The sequence below is a fragment of the Pomacea canaliculata genome, linkage group LG4 (genome assembly GCF_003073045.1).
Source record: "Pomacea canaliculata isolate SZHN2017 linkage group LG4, ASM307304v1, whole genome shotgun sequence".
In the NCBI taxonomy this organism is placed as follows: domain Eukaryota; kingdom Metazoa; phylum Mollusca; class Gastropoda; order Architaenioglossa; family Ampullariidae; genus Pomacea; species Pomacea canaliculata.
In genome coordinates this window covers 18951272-18965775 of record NC_037593.1, presented here as the reverse complement: position 1 = coordinate 18965775, position 14504 = coordinate 18951272, and the positions used below count along the sequence as shown (strand labels likewise).

Genomic DNA, 14504 nt, shown 5'->3' with positions numbered 1-14504 from the left:
CTTTCATAACCGTAAGCGTCGAGTATTTGTAGTTTTTATGAAATTTCACGTAAAAATGGTGTGTATATTCCAAAATTCTTTACTTTAAATCGTTGTTCTGCATAGTTCTCGAGATAAAGTGTGGGACAAAATATATGTCCCTTTGGAAGAAAAGTAAATTTTATTTTTAAAATCAGCAAGAATTAAGGGCACATACCTTGAAAAAAATTGTCGAAAATTTTACTTTTTAGCCAGCTACTTCTGGGATATTTTCTTTCTCAGACATTAACGGGATATATTAAATGTTCACTCTGGCTATCAGACGCTCATTTCTTCTCAAAATACCGCGAAAGAATAAAAACCACGAGCACATTCTTAGATCGTTGTAACAGCTATTAAAAAAAAAAAAGTTAACTTAGTGAACCAAATTCAGCTGTCGAAATCGCCATCGGCCACATGGTAAGCGTCTCGAAAATAACAAAGATAACAAAGGTTGGGTGGGGCCAGTTTATATAGTAACACATTAAAAGATTGTTATATTTTCCAATCAACATATGTAAATTACATGAAAGGCATAGGTAAAACAAAGTTACTAAGCTTGAACTTTACGTTCTCGTTTTTTCCTTTCCTTTGTTTCTGTTGCAGTTTATTTAATTAAAGACCCTATAACTGTATATTGACATGTGATACAGGCCTAAAATTTGGTTGACATATTCGTGAGAGCTTTTAAAAAAACAATTAGTGGTTTAGTAGTTACTAAGCTTTTACTTTGTTTTCCCTTGCCGTTTTAGTTTCTTGTTTTTTACTTGTTTAGTTCTAAAGCTTAGAACTTAATATTGACATGCGATATAGACCTGAAACTCGGCTGAGGGTTTCTTTATACACATGTTAACATTTGAATGAGGGCACTTTTCTAAGCATTCAGTTTTTCTTTCCTCGTTTTCTCAGTTTCTTGTTTTGGTTATTGACTGTTTACTTCAAAAGGACAAAACTTTATATCGACAAGAGATATAGACCTGCAATTTCGTTGAGTTTTTCTTCATACAAATTTAAACATTTCTATGAGAAATTTTTTAAGAAATATTTAGTAGTTTGGTAGTTATACCCTTTTAAATAAAAATTCCTTAAAATTTAACACAGCGTTTTACAACAACAAAAAATTCATAAAAAAGCTAAGACGATGTTGCAAAATCCCCCTCATAGAAATAAAATATGTGTCTTTTAGGTAACTATTTCAAACAGAATTTCGAGTCTACTCACAAAATTGACGAAGTTATGCTTTTTGAAATGTTTGTTTTGGCGCCATTTTGGATTGTTTCCATGGCAACCGATAGTGTGACAAGTGCAGTAAAACCATTTTTTTTAAACTTCATTCAATAGCTATAAACCGGCAGTAGTACATGCCATTATAATGACGGAACGAGCAAAACCAGCAACATTTTTCCTGTTGACACACCGCGTGTTTTACATTTTTTTAAGTTCAATTTTCCAGATGATCAAATTGAAAACTATGGTCAATATATGAATTCGAAGCCAACATGAAAACGAGCCTGATATATGTAGTCATATATAAGTCATTGATACATTCAAATTTTATCACACTAAGTCTATTCAATCGAATTTGAGGGAAAATGAAAGATCTGTGACAAATATTCCCTTGGTCCTTAAAAAAAGAGTTAATGCTTTTATATATACAACTATACAAGTATATACAGTGGAACCTCGGTTAGCGAACGCCTCGGATAGCGAATATTTCGGTTAACGAACAAAAATTTCGCTAAAAGTTTGTCTCGGATAGCGAACAAAATTTCTGATAACGAACAGCCACGTGAACCACACGTGACCGACCAGCGTGTCACCATTCGCGCTCGAGACACAGTTACGATCGGTCGTTCCTTATCTATGCGCATCCTTCTTATATTTAGTGATTTTTCTGCTTTATTTTAGTAAGATAATCCTCAATCATGGCTCCAAAGAAGATTAGGAGCAATTAATAGCAGAGAGGTAATGACAAGGAAGCGGTCAACAATTGAATTGTAAAAGGAAATGATTTCAAAGTATGAAGGTGGCATGCGTCTGTCGGATCTGTGATGTCGTATTACCCAAGAGTTTTACAAAAAAGACAGAAGGAACAGACATTGGACAAGTTTTTTGCTTTAGCCTCAAAGCTACGGAAAGGAGAAGTCTCCCCCAATTTTACAATGTCACGTGTGCTCATGGAGGGGGAATCAAAGCAATAATTCCACCCCTTCCTCCCCACACCTGCTTCCACCCACGCCGTGAAAACGGCAAGTTTTTTTGATGTTTAAATGCTTTCGTTAATGTCTTTATGTTTATTTAACTCCATATATATAGCATTATAATTGTTCTCATGAAAACAAATACCTATATAGCCTGTAACTTTCAAATATTAGCGAGTCAACAGGGGCTGGGAACCAATTAAATCTATTTCCTTTATTTCTTATGGAAAAAATTGTTTCGGATAACGAACATTTCGGATAACGAACAGCTTTCCAGAACGGATTAAGTTCGTTAACCGAGGTTCCACTGTATATATATTTGACGTCTAAGGTAGACAATCGGCTCTTTTTGTGCTTTCAGGGGAAATCACTAATGTTCAAAATTTTAAGTCTTCGCAAAGAATGAAAGTACACGCTACTTGTGGAAGGGGAACTGAAATGTTTGCAGTGAACGAAGTGAAAAAAAAGCTGAACGCAGAAGTGGTTAGTTTACATTCTAAAATATATAGTAAGCGATTTTATAAGCGGGTCACTAGCAAACTGATTAATCTCCGTTTAGGACAATAAAGTCGTTTAGAGTGTTGATTTCGCTCTCAGACACACGGGACTAGACAGATGTATTTACTGGCATGACACTAGTAGTCGCAGTGGCAGTACTACTGTTTTAGCCTGTTAAGCGACTGTCACTGTGATTACGTAGGATAAAAGAACACTAAAGAAAATTTGCCAACGATCGAGTGGTCCGAAAATGTAGACAACCTTATAGAGTTAGTAGGAAATAGCAGCGCGGATAATGCTTTTTTTTTTTTTTATAGAAAAAAAACCACATGATTTAAAAGCTGATGTTTCATCAATTTTTAGCTTTCAAATGTCACGAACAGGTACAGTTTTCATACCCAAAAAAGCATGACACTAATAAACTTCAAAGCACTTTTTTTTTTAATATCATGATAATATTAACACACGTACATTTGACGTATACTTTGGTCGATAAAACTCCATATTTTATTTAAAATCATTTGCATGGAAACACCGATGTATAAACTCGCACACACACGTGAGAAGGCTAGACTATTCGGTTGTGTTTATACAAGGGAAATAAGGTTAATGCATTTTAATATTTTCTTCATCTCTTATAGATAAGCCAGGAAGATGGCAAAGTATTCTTTATGTCTGCTGTTGATGAGTCAGAGGCTGGTGATCATCACTTTGAAAGGGGGCTCTTGAAATTGAAAACAGTTGAGAGAGTCTTCATTACATGTACCCACATTGCTACATCTGAAATAAAAGGATCTGGTAAGAAATAGTTGTCTTAAAAGTTCTGGCATTTTCCACACAGGTAGTTCTGATAAGATGCACCAATCTCACAATAGTAAGCTCATCCAAAAAACACCTTGAGGCCGAAACAGCCTATACAGGTGAACAGCAGTATTAATAGAATAGATATTTGAAAAGTAGTTTTATTTGTGGATTATGTGGCAGCTCATACAGCATTTGCTAATTACTGAGCATGGGTACATAAAAGGAACTGACAGTGATGAGAGAACAGATTGACATGTTGGACTCTAATCTCTGGAACTGTTCACTCTCTGCATGCAGCAGCTCAATTGCTACATCCCATTACAGATAGCCTTGAGCACCATAAATTGTGCACTGCCACATTTAGTTCATTACGACAAAAAATTACGTGCACAAGTAAAAGAAGCAATGCAAAGAATACTTCTTGCATTTCAGGAAAAGTGATGTTTCTACGAAGATTGAAAGAAAAGATATTGGATCCATGCAAAATAAAGGAGGCTATTTCAAGTTTCCAAAAAGTACAGTCCTGTTCAAGTGATGATACAGAGGCTACATTACAGATAAACTCCATAATAGAAGCTCAGTGCAATGGCAAGCATAAAAAATATGTAGCACATAATCTTGGTGCAGCATGTCATGAACAGCCACAATCAACTTCAAGCCCATGCTCAGACTCAGACAGTTTGGCTGACTTCACTCAGTCCTCACTTACAAAAGGCCTTCACAATGTGAAACGATCAGGAGGCAAGCTTCCCAAGGTCTGTGACTGTGGAAATAACGTAGAGGATATTTCAGAGCAGGCAAAGCCACAGAGAAAGAAGTCTAAGCTGGATGGTGATGTACAGACTACAACAGATTCTGCAGAGATGCTGGAGCAACAGACCCCAAGTACCAATAATAATGTGACTTTTCGCTTTTCTGTCAAATGTGCAGGATGGTGTAAAAAGTGGCTGCATCCACAGGTTTGAATATAGTCTTTAAAGCTCATTTAATACAAGTATAATACATGCTGGTTTGAGTACATAAATATTATGAGAAAACCAGAAGACCTAGAGTATGTTAGAAAAAAAATGTAAAAAGTAAAAGATGGGATAACTAAAACAAGTCAACATATTGCATTCCTTGCACATTGCACTTTTTACAAAATCACATTTATTGTAAATTGACACAAAGTTGTAAACAAAATTATATAAGCTGATAGTTTGACATGAGGTATTAAAGAGGCCAATGACAGACTAATCTGCTGTAAATAATAAGCTAATTTTGAGAGTTTTACACATTTATTATCTTAGATGATTTTTAAAAAAAGAATTTTCTGGTAATGTTACTTTACCCCTCTCCTTGATAATTTGCTAGCATTATGTCAGTTTTCTGTGTGCATTTCCATTATAATATAGCCTCATTATTCAGAGTAAGCTAAAAGTAAACTATTTATGTGACAGCTATATTTTGTTTGTATTACTTTGTAAAGTAACTCAGCCTACTTTATGTTTACAATTTTTTTCTTTTTTTTTAATATTGTTGACAACCTATGAAATGTGCTGGAAAGATAATTTAGAGTTTATTGTGATATTTCAGCGTCTGTCTAAAGAATGTGGCATACGACTGAGTCATTTACTTGGATGGACAGTAGATCTTTATTCTCCAATGTATGATGTAAGTGTAATTCATTAAATTAATGTTGACAAGTAAAAATGTGGGGCATAAATGCTAATTTTAAGACTGTCCACAGACACAGTGGTATATAAAATAATAGTTTGAACTGAAGTACTACCAACCAAATATGATGGGGAAAATATTTAAAAGTTCTGTTTGGTAGCAAGCCAGGTTAATTTGGAGACAAATAATATTCTGGTGAAAATATACCAGTCGGAAATTTCTGTATAGAATTATCTGTTATAATTGACCAAAGAACGGACTTTTTTTTTTCTTTTTTGCAAAGTGCTATTCCATCCAAGCTTAGAAAGGCTGGAGTTATTTTGCATCATTCCTTTTAAAAAATGGATGTTTGAGCCCCTGTTTTTTGCCTTAGCACAGTGTACATAGCACAATAATTAATGATGAATTCTGCTATTGTAGAAAAGCATATAACTGTTGATTCTTTTGATCAGTGTTACACGCTATACTGTCAAGTTTGCAGCATGGATTTCTCTGTTGTTATAGATCCATGTCCACATAAACGACGATTTTGTCACAGTTGGAGTGCCACTAACAAGGTAAACATTGTTTTACTTGTTCATGTGATGGTGGAATAAGACTTAACCAATAGCTTTTTTCAAGAAAAATTCAAGAGAATGTTTTCAATATATGTACTCATCTTGTCACACCTCGTTACATCTATACCTGCTTTTTTTTCAAGGTCCTAATGAGTCATTATCCATATAATAGAAACTTTGGGAAACAATTTTTGTAGGTTGTTTTATAATTTTTGTTAGTACAGGTTTAGTTTTGGATGTTGTACTTACACTTGTGTTTTTTTATACGTGCAGTGCACCACTATCTAAACGGAACTACATTTTAGATTATGGTCTTCGGTCTACTGTAGGGTGGATCATGGCAGATCTTGCAGATATCCAGGTATCATTCTGTGGACTTCATATGTTTGTATATGTATATGTACACTTTGTGCATGTTAGTGAGAAGGGGGTGCATACAAACATGCATATCTTTAAAAAGAGTTGATTTTTGCTTTGGATAAATAGCCAAGTACAAAAATGTTTAATTGAAGAATCAGTTTATTGCTATATGCAGGGTATAAATTGGTTTTCTAAATTTACTGATGATTTAGTGCACTAACACCTTTTTAACTGTCTTTTATGGTTTTAATTAACCTTTTCAGCCAGGTGACTATGTCTTGGATCCAATGTGTGGAAAGGCCACTACACTGATTGAAGCTGCAAGAGATGTAAAACATGTATGTCACCAAATAATCTAGTTAAAAGTACTTCTATTTATATCTTTTGATTTTAAATGTTATAATGACTAAAAAATGCTCAAAAGTGCAATAATGAATTAATAAACTAAATCCATATTTTGATTTGTTTTCTTGCTGTAGGCCATGGGCTACATTGGATGTGACATTGATGGTAAGCAGCTAGAAGCAGCAGCTAAAAACCTGGCTTCAGCTTTGGTCAACACTGACGTGCAACTGATGCAGGCTGATGCAGAGGGTGTGTTGAAATTCATATCTTTAGTACTTAAGGTGGAGTCAAGTCCCTTCTGATTTTGATGCTTGTATGATAGGTAATTTCTCCTTTTTTTCTTCCATTTCTTCTTGTCCCCTCAGCAGGAACCATTAAACAGGTGCATGGCTTCACCTAAATGCATGCACACACACACATGCATACATTGTCTGTATATCATACATCATCCAAACAGATGATATATCATGCAGCCATTTTATTAATATCAGCTATTATCTTTCTCCATCACAGCTCTACCCTTTAGGGATTCAAGCATGGACAAAATTATTTGTGATGCTCCCTTTGGCTATAAATTCACAGTGAATTCTGAGCTGCAGTATTTCTATAACAACATCCTAGCAGAAATGGAGAGGTAAGGTACATGTTCAAATAACTACAAAAGTTAATTTTAGGGGTTAGATGGCTCGTTTCATTCAGACTAAAAACTATTGTCATACAAATAAATTCTCTCCAAATATTATTTTTGAGATATGCTTAAATTGTTGTAACAAGAAAAGATATAGAGCAAGGAGAACATGAGAGTTCACATAACAATAATTAGTTAATTTTTGTGTTTTAAATTGAGTTAATAGTTTTAGACTTTCACATGTTTTTGAAATTTAGTAATTATAAATTATTCAAACTATTTATGGAGATGAGCATGGGTTATGCTTTCAGAGTTTTGGTACCAGGAGGTCGCCTGGTCCTGCTTACAAGCCAGCATCTGAGCACAAGAATTGCTGAAATCTTTGAGAATTGTCAGGATTCAAATAAAAAACAAGATACTTTTGTTTCAGAACCCCATGAAGCGTATGACCAGAAAGATAGTGTAATAGGAGTTAGAACTTTTCACAAAATGACAGCTGGAACTTCCGGAGTTGACTGGGGGAATCAGAATCTGGACTCTGTGAAATTCTGGTCTAATACCTCTGACTCAGAGTCCCAGATGATTCCTAGTGCTGGTTCACCTGTTCCACATCTGTTTCAAGACCATACAACAATAGAACAGCTTGGGAAGTGCTTAATGAGGTTTTCACTTTTTGCAAAACATTATGTCAAGCTTGGAGAAACTCATGGTAGTATTATGGTCTTTCAAAAACAAAAATACAGAGTTGAGTAACTGAACAAGTGACAAATATCCTCTTTTGTATTGTATTTATTAAATATGTATGATCCACAGTAATATTATGTTAGCACATTCATTACCCTGTCAGCCTTCAAATAAAGGAAAATATAATGTACTTTATAATTGCAGTAAGGATTGTTGTGATAATTGGTGACAGGGAAAGGTCATATTAAACCAGATTTAGTAGTAATATAAAAATTTATCACAGATTACCATATATACACCTCATTACTAATCCCTGAATTTTAAAATATTATGCATAAAGCCAATAATAGAATAACCAAAAAACCATCAATTTTCTTCCAAGTACATTACATTTACTCATAAGTGACATTTTAGGTGCTACTTGTAAAAAAAATTCAGAACCTTATAAACATAATGCAACCCAGACTAAAAACTAACACTGCAGGAAGTACTTTCCATCCTGTAGCCAAATGCCCATTTTCTTCTGTAATAAAAATATACAATCGCAAGCTACCACTTCATCATACAATGCCCTACAATCTACCCTGCCTAATATATGATGCAAAGGTATCCCATGATCTTACAGCCATAGGGGGAGTGAGGTATGAGATCCCTCACTTATTTCAGGGCTAGTTTTTGTGAGAGTGGTGCCCATCTCCTCTCCCTCACTGCTTTACCTTTCCCAACTCTCTATGGAGTAAGCTACCCATTCCATACCTAAGTCAACTGTATCAAATCTGCAAGTGTGTATACCTTCAAGTTTGGATAATGTTGCTCTAACCATTAGACTATTTGCTCCCCAGTACTGGCAGTGATCAAAAAAAGGTACAAAGTGAAAATGTCTGACTTACAATGAACAATCACATGCATTTCTCAAACCATATCAGCATAAACCATTTAAGCAAAAGATTTCTACCCTTAAAAAGTCCAAATAAAAGTCACCAAAAGTCATCAAAATGGTGATATACATGTTAAGGCTGAAACTTGTTGCTACCTGAAAGATATCAAACTTTACTACATATAAATGCAAAATTCTTGAATCTTGCATGCAGCACTTTAAAGTGCTTGACATACAATAAAAACTGACTACAGTAAATAATTAAAAAATCTGTCATCACCAACAAAATGTTATTTTAACTGAGTAAATGCTTGAAACATTTTTAAGATCTTCATGAAATACCTTCAGTGCTTGTTCAAGATACACTAGGCCACTGTATATTTTCAGGATGTAACTGCCTTTTTTTATTTTTACAATGCAAATGTTTCATGTACTTTGTCGGAGATCATTTCAGCAATAGCTAGTGATGATGTAGCACCTGGAGATGGTGCATTTCGAACATGGAGGATTTTCTTTCCAAATTCATCTTTTCCTTGATCAAAAACAAAATCATCCACCAGTTTTCCTTCACAATCCAGTGCTTGTGCTCTCACCCCTGAAGGACCCCTGTCAAAGGAGAAATAAGCAAAAAAAAAAAATTAAAGACTTATAATCCTTGTATAGATCTATTCTGGGTACTTGCTTCTGCTTCAAGCACAAATTTACTGCTATTAAAATTATGGGCTAAATTAACAAAAGCAAAGTTTCATAAGTAATCTACATATACATAAACAACGACAATGCCCATTTTTACACCTTGGTTTGTCTATTTTAGTGAAAGTGAATGCAATGTACATGAGACGTTACATTATCATCTGGTCGAGGGCAAGTGGAAGTATCAAAGGCATTGTTCACTGGGTAGTTTAGAAGTCATCAACTTCTCTTTGTTCCTATACCAGAAGTTCTTTTCATTTCAGTATGTAATGAAGAATTTGTAATATCTGTATCTGCCCACCTGGTGACATCAGATAGTTGCAGCATAGGTACAAATCGCTGAAGCTGTTTCACCTGAGCAGGAATGTATATCCCTTTATACATCTCTTTAACTCCATAGCCAAGATAATTCCAAGCAAGTTTTCTCAGTCCCCTTCCAGCATAAAAGCACACATTGTTAAAAACCCACAGAATGCAAACTCATGCAATAATAATCACAAATATCTAAGAATGATAACAGAAAAATTGTGTGGTAGTAGACAAATCTACTTTTCAATCTTTTTCAGCTTCACATATACCATGGTTCATCAGTACTCAATAATGAATACTGAAAGAGAAATACAAAATAAGACATTGACAAGCTGGAATAGCATACCTAACAGAGATTATTTCAGAACACATATTTTCTTATTTGCCACCTGTCTGTCTTAAGTATGTGTTCCGCTATTTTCAAACACTGTCATGCTAGTACTTTTTTTAAGCAATGGCTAAATGCACAACCACACAGCAAATGCCTCTCTTATACCAGATGAAGGAGATAAAGCAACAACTGCTGAAAAAGCTTGGTATCAGTCCCACCAGAACATTACGTGTGGACATTAATGTTATCTTAGAAAGTTTTCCCACATTTAGTCATAACCTTAAAAACTCAACCTTATACATCCTTAACATTGGAAAAATATTCTTTTGTTTACATATTCAATTCTCTATCAGAAGATGGTTATATGGCTCTAAAAATAATTTTACTGCGACATAATGCTGAAAGTTTGCATGCTTTATAGATGTTGGCATCAAAATTCTAGTATTTAACATAAATCATGATAAAGTTAACATATAGCTAATGAGGAGGCTAACAGTTAACACATTATTCACTAATGTATTATTTCTTCATATTTTTTTCAGTGTCTTATTTAAAAGCTCCACTACACTTACCATTTACAAATGAACTTAAATATAACTTAACAAATTATAAATTATTTTCCTAATAAGAAATACCTTAGTATTACATTTTGGTCAATTCTGGAAAATAGTATAAAGCCAGAACAAGTTAGTTATAATTCAAAACAAGTCATTCCTGAGAATTCCCTGATGACATAATCACTGTTCATGAGTTACCTACCTGAAGCTTAAAGCATCAAAGAGCTCTGGAATATTGATATCCGTGTATCCATATCCCTCTCGTCTGAATGCCAGTACTGCATTGGGTCCCAGCCAAACACTACCATCCATTCGTGGAGTAAAATGAACCCCCAAGAAAGGAAAGCGTGGGTCTGGCACCTGCAGTTAACACAAGAATGACTAATGAATCACAATCGAAAAACAGAGTCCCTTCCCTCCTCCACAACATATACTAATGATTATCAACACAGGTGAAAAAAAGACGACTTCTTGTTAGAGGACTAACCCTGCCTAAAGTATGGGTAACTCTCTTTGTCCCAGTCTCTTTTTATCTTCTCTTACAACTATCAGTCCACAAATGCATCAAATTAATAATGTACTTTACACCTACCTGCTTTCTGCTTCTCGTGCAAGAATAATGACAAGATGTAAAAAACACTTCTGATGTTATAAATTGTACACAAGAATGTACAGATCATGATTTGGCACAATTCAAGACAGCAGTATGCTTCTTTGTATGACTATTTTTCTACAGCCTACTTTAAAATATGTTAGCCTCTTAAAATGTATCAAATTATCAAAAATTAAAGATAACTTTCAGATTAATTCTATATATAATTATCAATATTATCATACCAGATAATGTCTACAAAAATATATAATTTTGATTTTAGTATGATTTCACCAGGATTTCATCTATACTGCCAACATTTTTTCTGCTTAACAATAAAGGCTATTAAATGCTGTTGGTGATTCAACTAAATTCTGTTCCTTTGATTTATGGTTGTTTTATAGCATTGTTTTCTGCATTGCTTTAAAGAGTGTAAAGAGCAATAATAAATCCTTGGGAGAATATACTAGATTTTGTTCAAGATGCACAATTAGGTTTTTTATCGATATTTGCAAGTCCCTTATAAAACTGCTTTGTTTGCTTGCTTGTTTTGGTGGATGTGCTTGTTTTCACTTACCGGATAAATGTTTCCATTAACCATATTACTTTTTTCTTGGTTCAGCAGGAGATACTCGCCACGAAATGGAACAATACGAGGTTCAGAAGAACATCCTGAAAATGCTGCCACTTTATCAGAATGAAGTCCAGCACATGTAATAACGTATCGACAATGCAGCAGCTGGTCCTGAAAATAAGGTTTTTCTAACACTCAATATCATTACATGTATATCATTCTTTAATATTTTCCTAGTATTCATAGTTTCTGTTATCATTAGTAATAATACTATTGCACTAGGTATTCTACAATGTTCTACAAATTTATTATTTTCATTTCAACAGTTCTTTATAAATACTGTGACTATCACACTTGATATTCTTTTAAAGCCATTTTTTAAAACTTATTTCAGCTTGTACATATCGATTGTTAATGTTATTCTTCACAGAGGTAACCCGTCTTGTCTGAGTTAAAAGCAGTAAACATGAATGAAGACTACCTAAATACCTTTTCAGGATTTCCCACAATGGTCACAGGATATTTTAGACCATCCATGCTGCCAGCTTTTCCTTCTAAAGTTTGTCTCAGCTCAGTAACAAGAAAATCTGTATAAACTGTGCCTCCTTGTTTTTCAAACTGTTTTCCATAGTATTTTGTAACCAGTCCCCAGTCAACAATCCCAGTGTGGGGAGAATGAATAGCCTTCAACCCCTACATAAAATTAAATACATTACATTACATTTAAAAATTTGTGGTTAATTTGTTAATTTGCCATTGGAGGTAAAGTATGGAAAGGTATGTCATCTCTTAAATCAAAATTAACCATTCATAAGCAAGAAAAATCTCAATGCATTTTCATAATCTTTACCTTTTATAGTTCCCACTAAATGAGTGCCCATGGATGGTAAAACTCTTTATCCATACAAAACTGGAAGCAGAAATCCATTGTTGTCTTATCTTTACATTTTGTCAAAACTATGGAGCAGATGCAGATTCTTTTGAATGAATGGTTTTCATTGTTCCTTGATCAAAGTTTGAACAGGACTTTTATCCATAAACAATCAAGTACGTTATCTTCTTGAAAACCTCCATACACAATTATAACCCACCACACAGTTTGGCTCTATCTCTCGGATTCCCTCTGGTCCAACCATCTTTAAATCTTTAACACCATTCTCTATACCTCTGGACATTAAATTTTCAAGTCGTGGTAACTCTTCTGGCTCAACTGCCACAATTAACTGGAAAGATATGAAAGCAGGTCTAAAATATTGTGCACAATATGAAAATTATTGCAAAAAAATCTGCAAAACCAGAAGAATAATATAACGTCCATAGTCTTAATTCAAAGAATGTCTATGAAATTCTGTTAGCAGTATTTCTATATGACTACAAAATGTCTGATCATGCAGTTTCTGTTTAGATACAGTAAGATAAGTCAACATTGACTTGTTTCTAATATTTTTCCCATATCAGACTCACCTTTCCACATTTTTTGTAAGGAATCTGATGTTTGTCACAGTATTCATAGGCTTTCTGCATTCCTTTAACACACAGTTTAGCTCTAAGTGAACCTGGAGTATAGTAAATCCCAGCATGAATCACTCCGCTGTTTCTGCCACTTTGATGAACAGCTGTGAACAAAAATAACATTTTACTGCCAAAGGATCACATATTTTCTACAAAACTGAAATGTGTCAAATGGCATAAAAACTAATGAGACCACCAAAAAGTCTTTAGTATCCTACTGTGGAAAAATGTTTTCCCTTCTTAATCTTTCAGTTTGAATCGTTTGGTAGTTCAGCAGACAGTGTGGTGATATAGTGTTTCCTAGGTTTTGACCATCGCAAATACAAAACATTACTACTTCTTGTCCTTAGTTAAAAGATATGAAGGTTCTTATCCAAAATCAAGCACTAAGAATTCTAGAATTTATGTTGTAAATAATCATTTTCTCTTTTGTCCAGAATATCTTTTGATGCTCTGTAGCACACAGGCATCGATCTCTTTTGAATTCATGATGTGCCAAAAATACCCAAATCTTTTTCTTTCTCCAGAACAGCGAAGGATAAATTTGGATGGCGAGTAATAAGTTCCTGGGCTGTTGCCATACCAACAATACCACCTCCCACAATGACGATGTCATATTCTCTTTTATGTGGCCTGTAATAAAAAAAATATTAAATACAATTTTTAAATTGAAGAGAAAAATTGAAAATACTAAAATTTCATACAAAAACAACTGAGCTTAGATGTACATCATCATATCAGATTTGTGTGTGTGTTTTTTTGTTTTGTTTTTTTAAAATCGGGGGTTAATCATACACTGGGTATAGTAGCAGTGAGTATAGTGTTACTGTTATGCATTGATACTAGAAAAAAACTGTAACACGATGCCTAAACAATCTTTTATTATGATTCTAACAATTTTCCTAAAAACATTTTTTTCAAATTACGTCAAAACTTAAAAATTGGTACATAACTTTGTTTCTAAAGTGGGGGAATGGGCGGGGATGAGGGGGAATAATTTTGAACTTTATACAGTATCTACATTATAAATTGTACACTAAATAGTTTTTCTTTGTAGTGCTCACTTCGTGGAATACAAGTGTTTCTTATATTGCCAAGATGCAACGGAAGCACGTATCGCTCTCCGCGCTAATAATGATACAAAAGGGTTGTGAACCCGAGCAACAAACATCGCGCTGCTAATCGCCATCTTCCCTCACGATGCACTCAGGATTATCTCCCTTAAGTGCAGGCATTGGTTGAGAACTTGGCAACTGCCACTGTTTTCACAATCTTTGTGTCAAGAAAATTAGTTGTATGTAATAAAAT

The 14504-nt window shown here is 34.3% G+C and overlaps 2 protein-coding genes across 4 annotated transcripts; one reads left to right on the top strand and one right to left on the bottom strand.

The window, feature by feature from the left end:
• The first annotated feature begins 2585 nt into the window (after nucleotides 1–2585).
• LOC112562379 (THUMP domain-containing protein 2-like) lies at nucleotides 2586–7946 on the top strand. Of its 3 annotated transcripts, XM_025235624.1 has the most exons (11): nucleotides 2822–2836; nucleotides 3035–3100; nucleotides 3359–3515; nucleotides 3954–4480; nucleotides 5097–5174; nucleotides 5682–5734; nucleotides 6008–6095; nucleotides 6358–6432; nucleotides 6574–6688; nucleotides 6953–7073; nucleotides 7379–7946. In XM_025235624.1, the coding sequence occupies exons 2-11, from the start codon at nucleotides 3062–3064 to the stop codon at nucleotides 7818–7820; spliced, it is 1695 nt and encodes a 564-aa protein (XP_025091409.1). In that variant the 5' UTR covers nucleotides 2822–2836; nucleotides 3035–3061; the 3' UTR covers nucleotides 7821–7946. The 3 variants fall into 3 exon arrangements, with proteins under 3 accessions (XP_025091408.1, XP_025091410.1, XP_025091409.1); XM_025235623.1 differs by lacking the exons at nucleotides 2822–2836; nucleotides 3035–3100 and adding an exon at nucleotides 2586–2702; XM_025235625.1 differs by lacking the exons at nucleotides 2822–2836; nucleotides 3035–3100 and adding an exon at nucleotides 2616–2727.
• Nucleotides 7841–14417, bottom strand: LOC112562380 (L-2-hydroxyglutarate dehydrogenase, mitochondrial-like). Its single transcript, XM_025235626.1, has 9 exons — nucleotides 14261–14417; nucleotides 13702–13829; nucleotides 13149–13300; nucleotides 12776–12907; nucleotides 12174–12377; nucleotides 11688–11855; nucleotides 10721–10878; nucleotides 9623–9754; nucleotides 7841–9234 (listed from the first exon to the last, which is right to left on the bottom strand). The coding sequence occupies exons 1-9, from the start codon at nucleotides 14383–14385 to the stop codon at nucleotides 9039–9041; spliced, it is 1395 nt and encodes a 464-aa protein (XP_025091411.1). The 5' UTR covers nucleotides 14386–14417; the 3' UTR covers nucleotides 7841–9038.
• Between the last annotated feature and the right edge of the window lie 87 nt (nucleotides 14418–14504).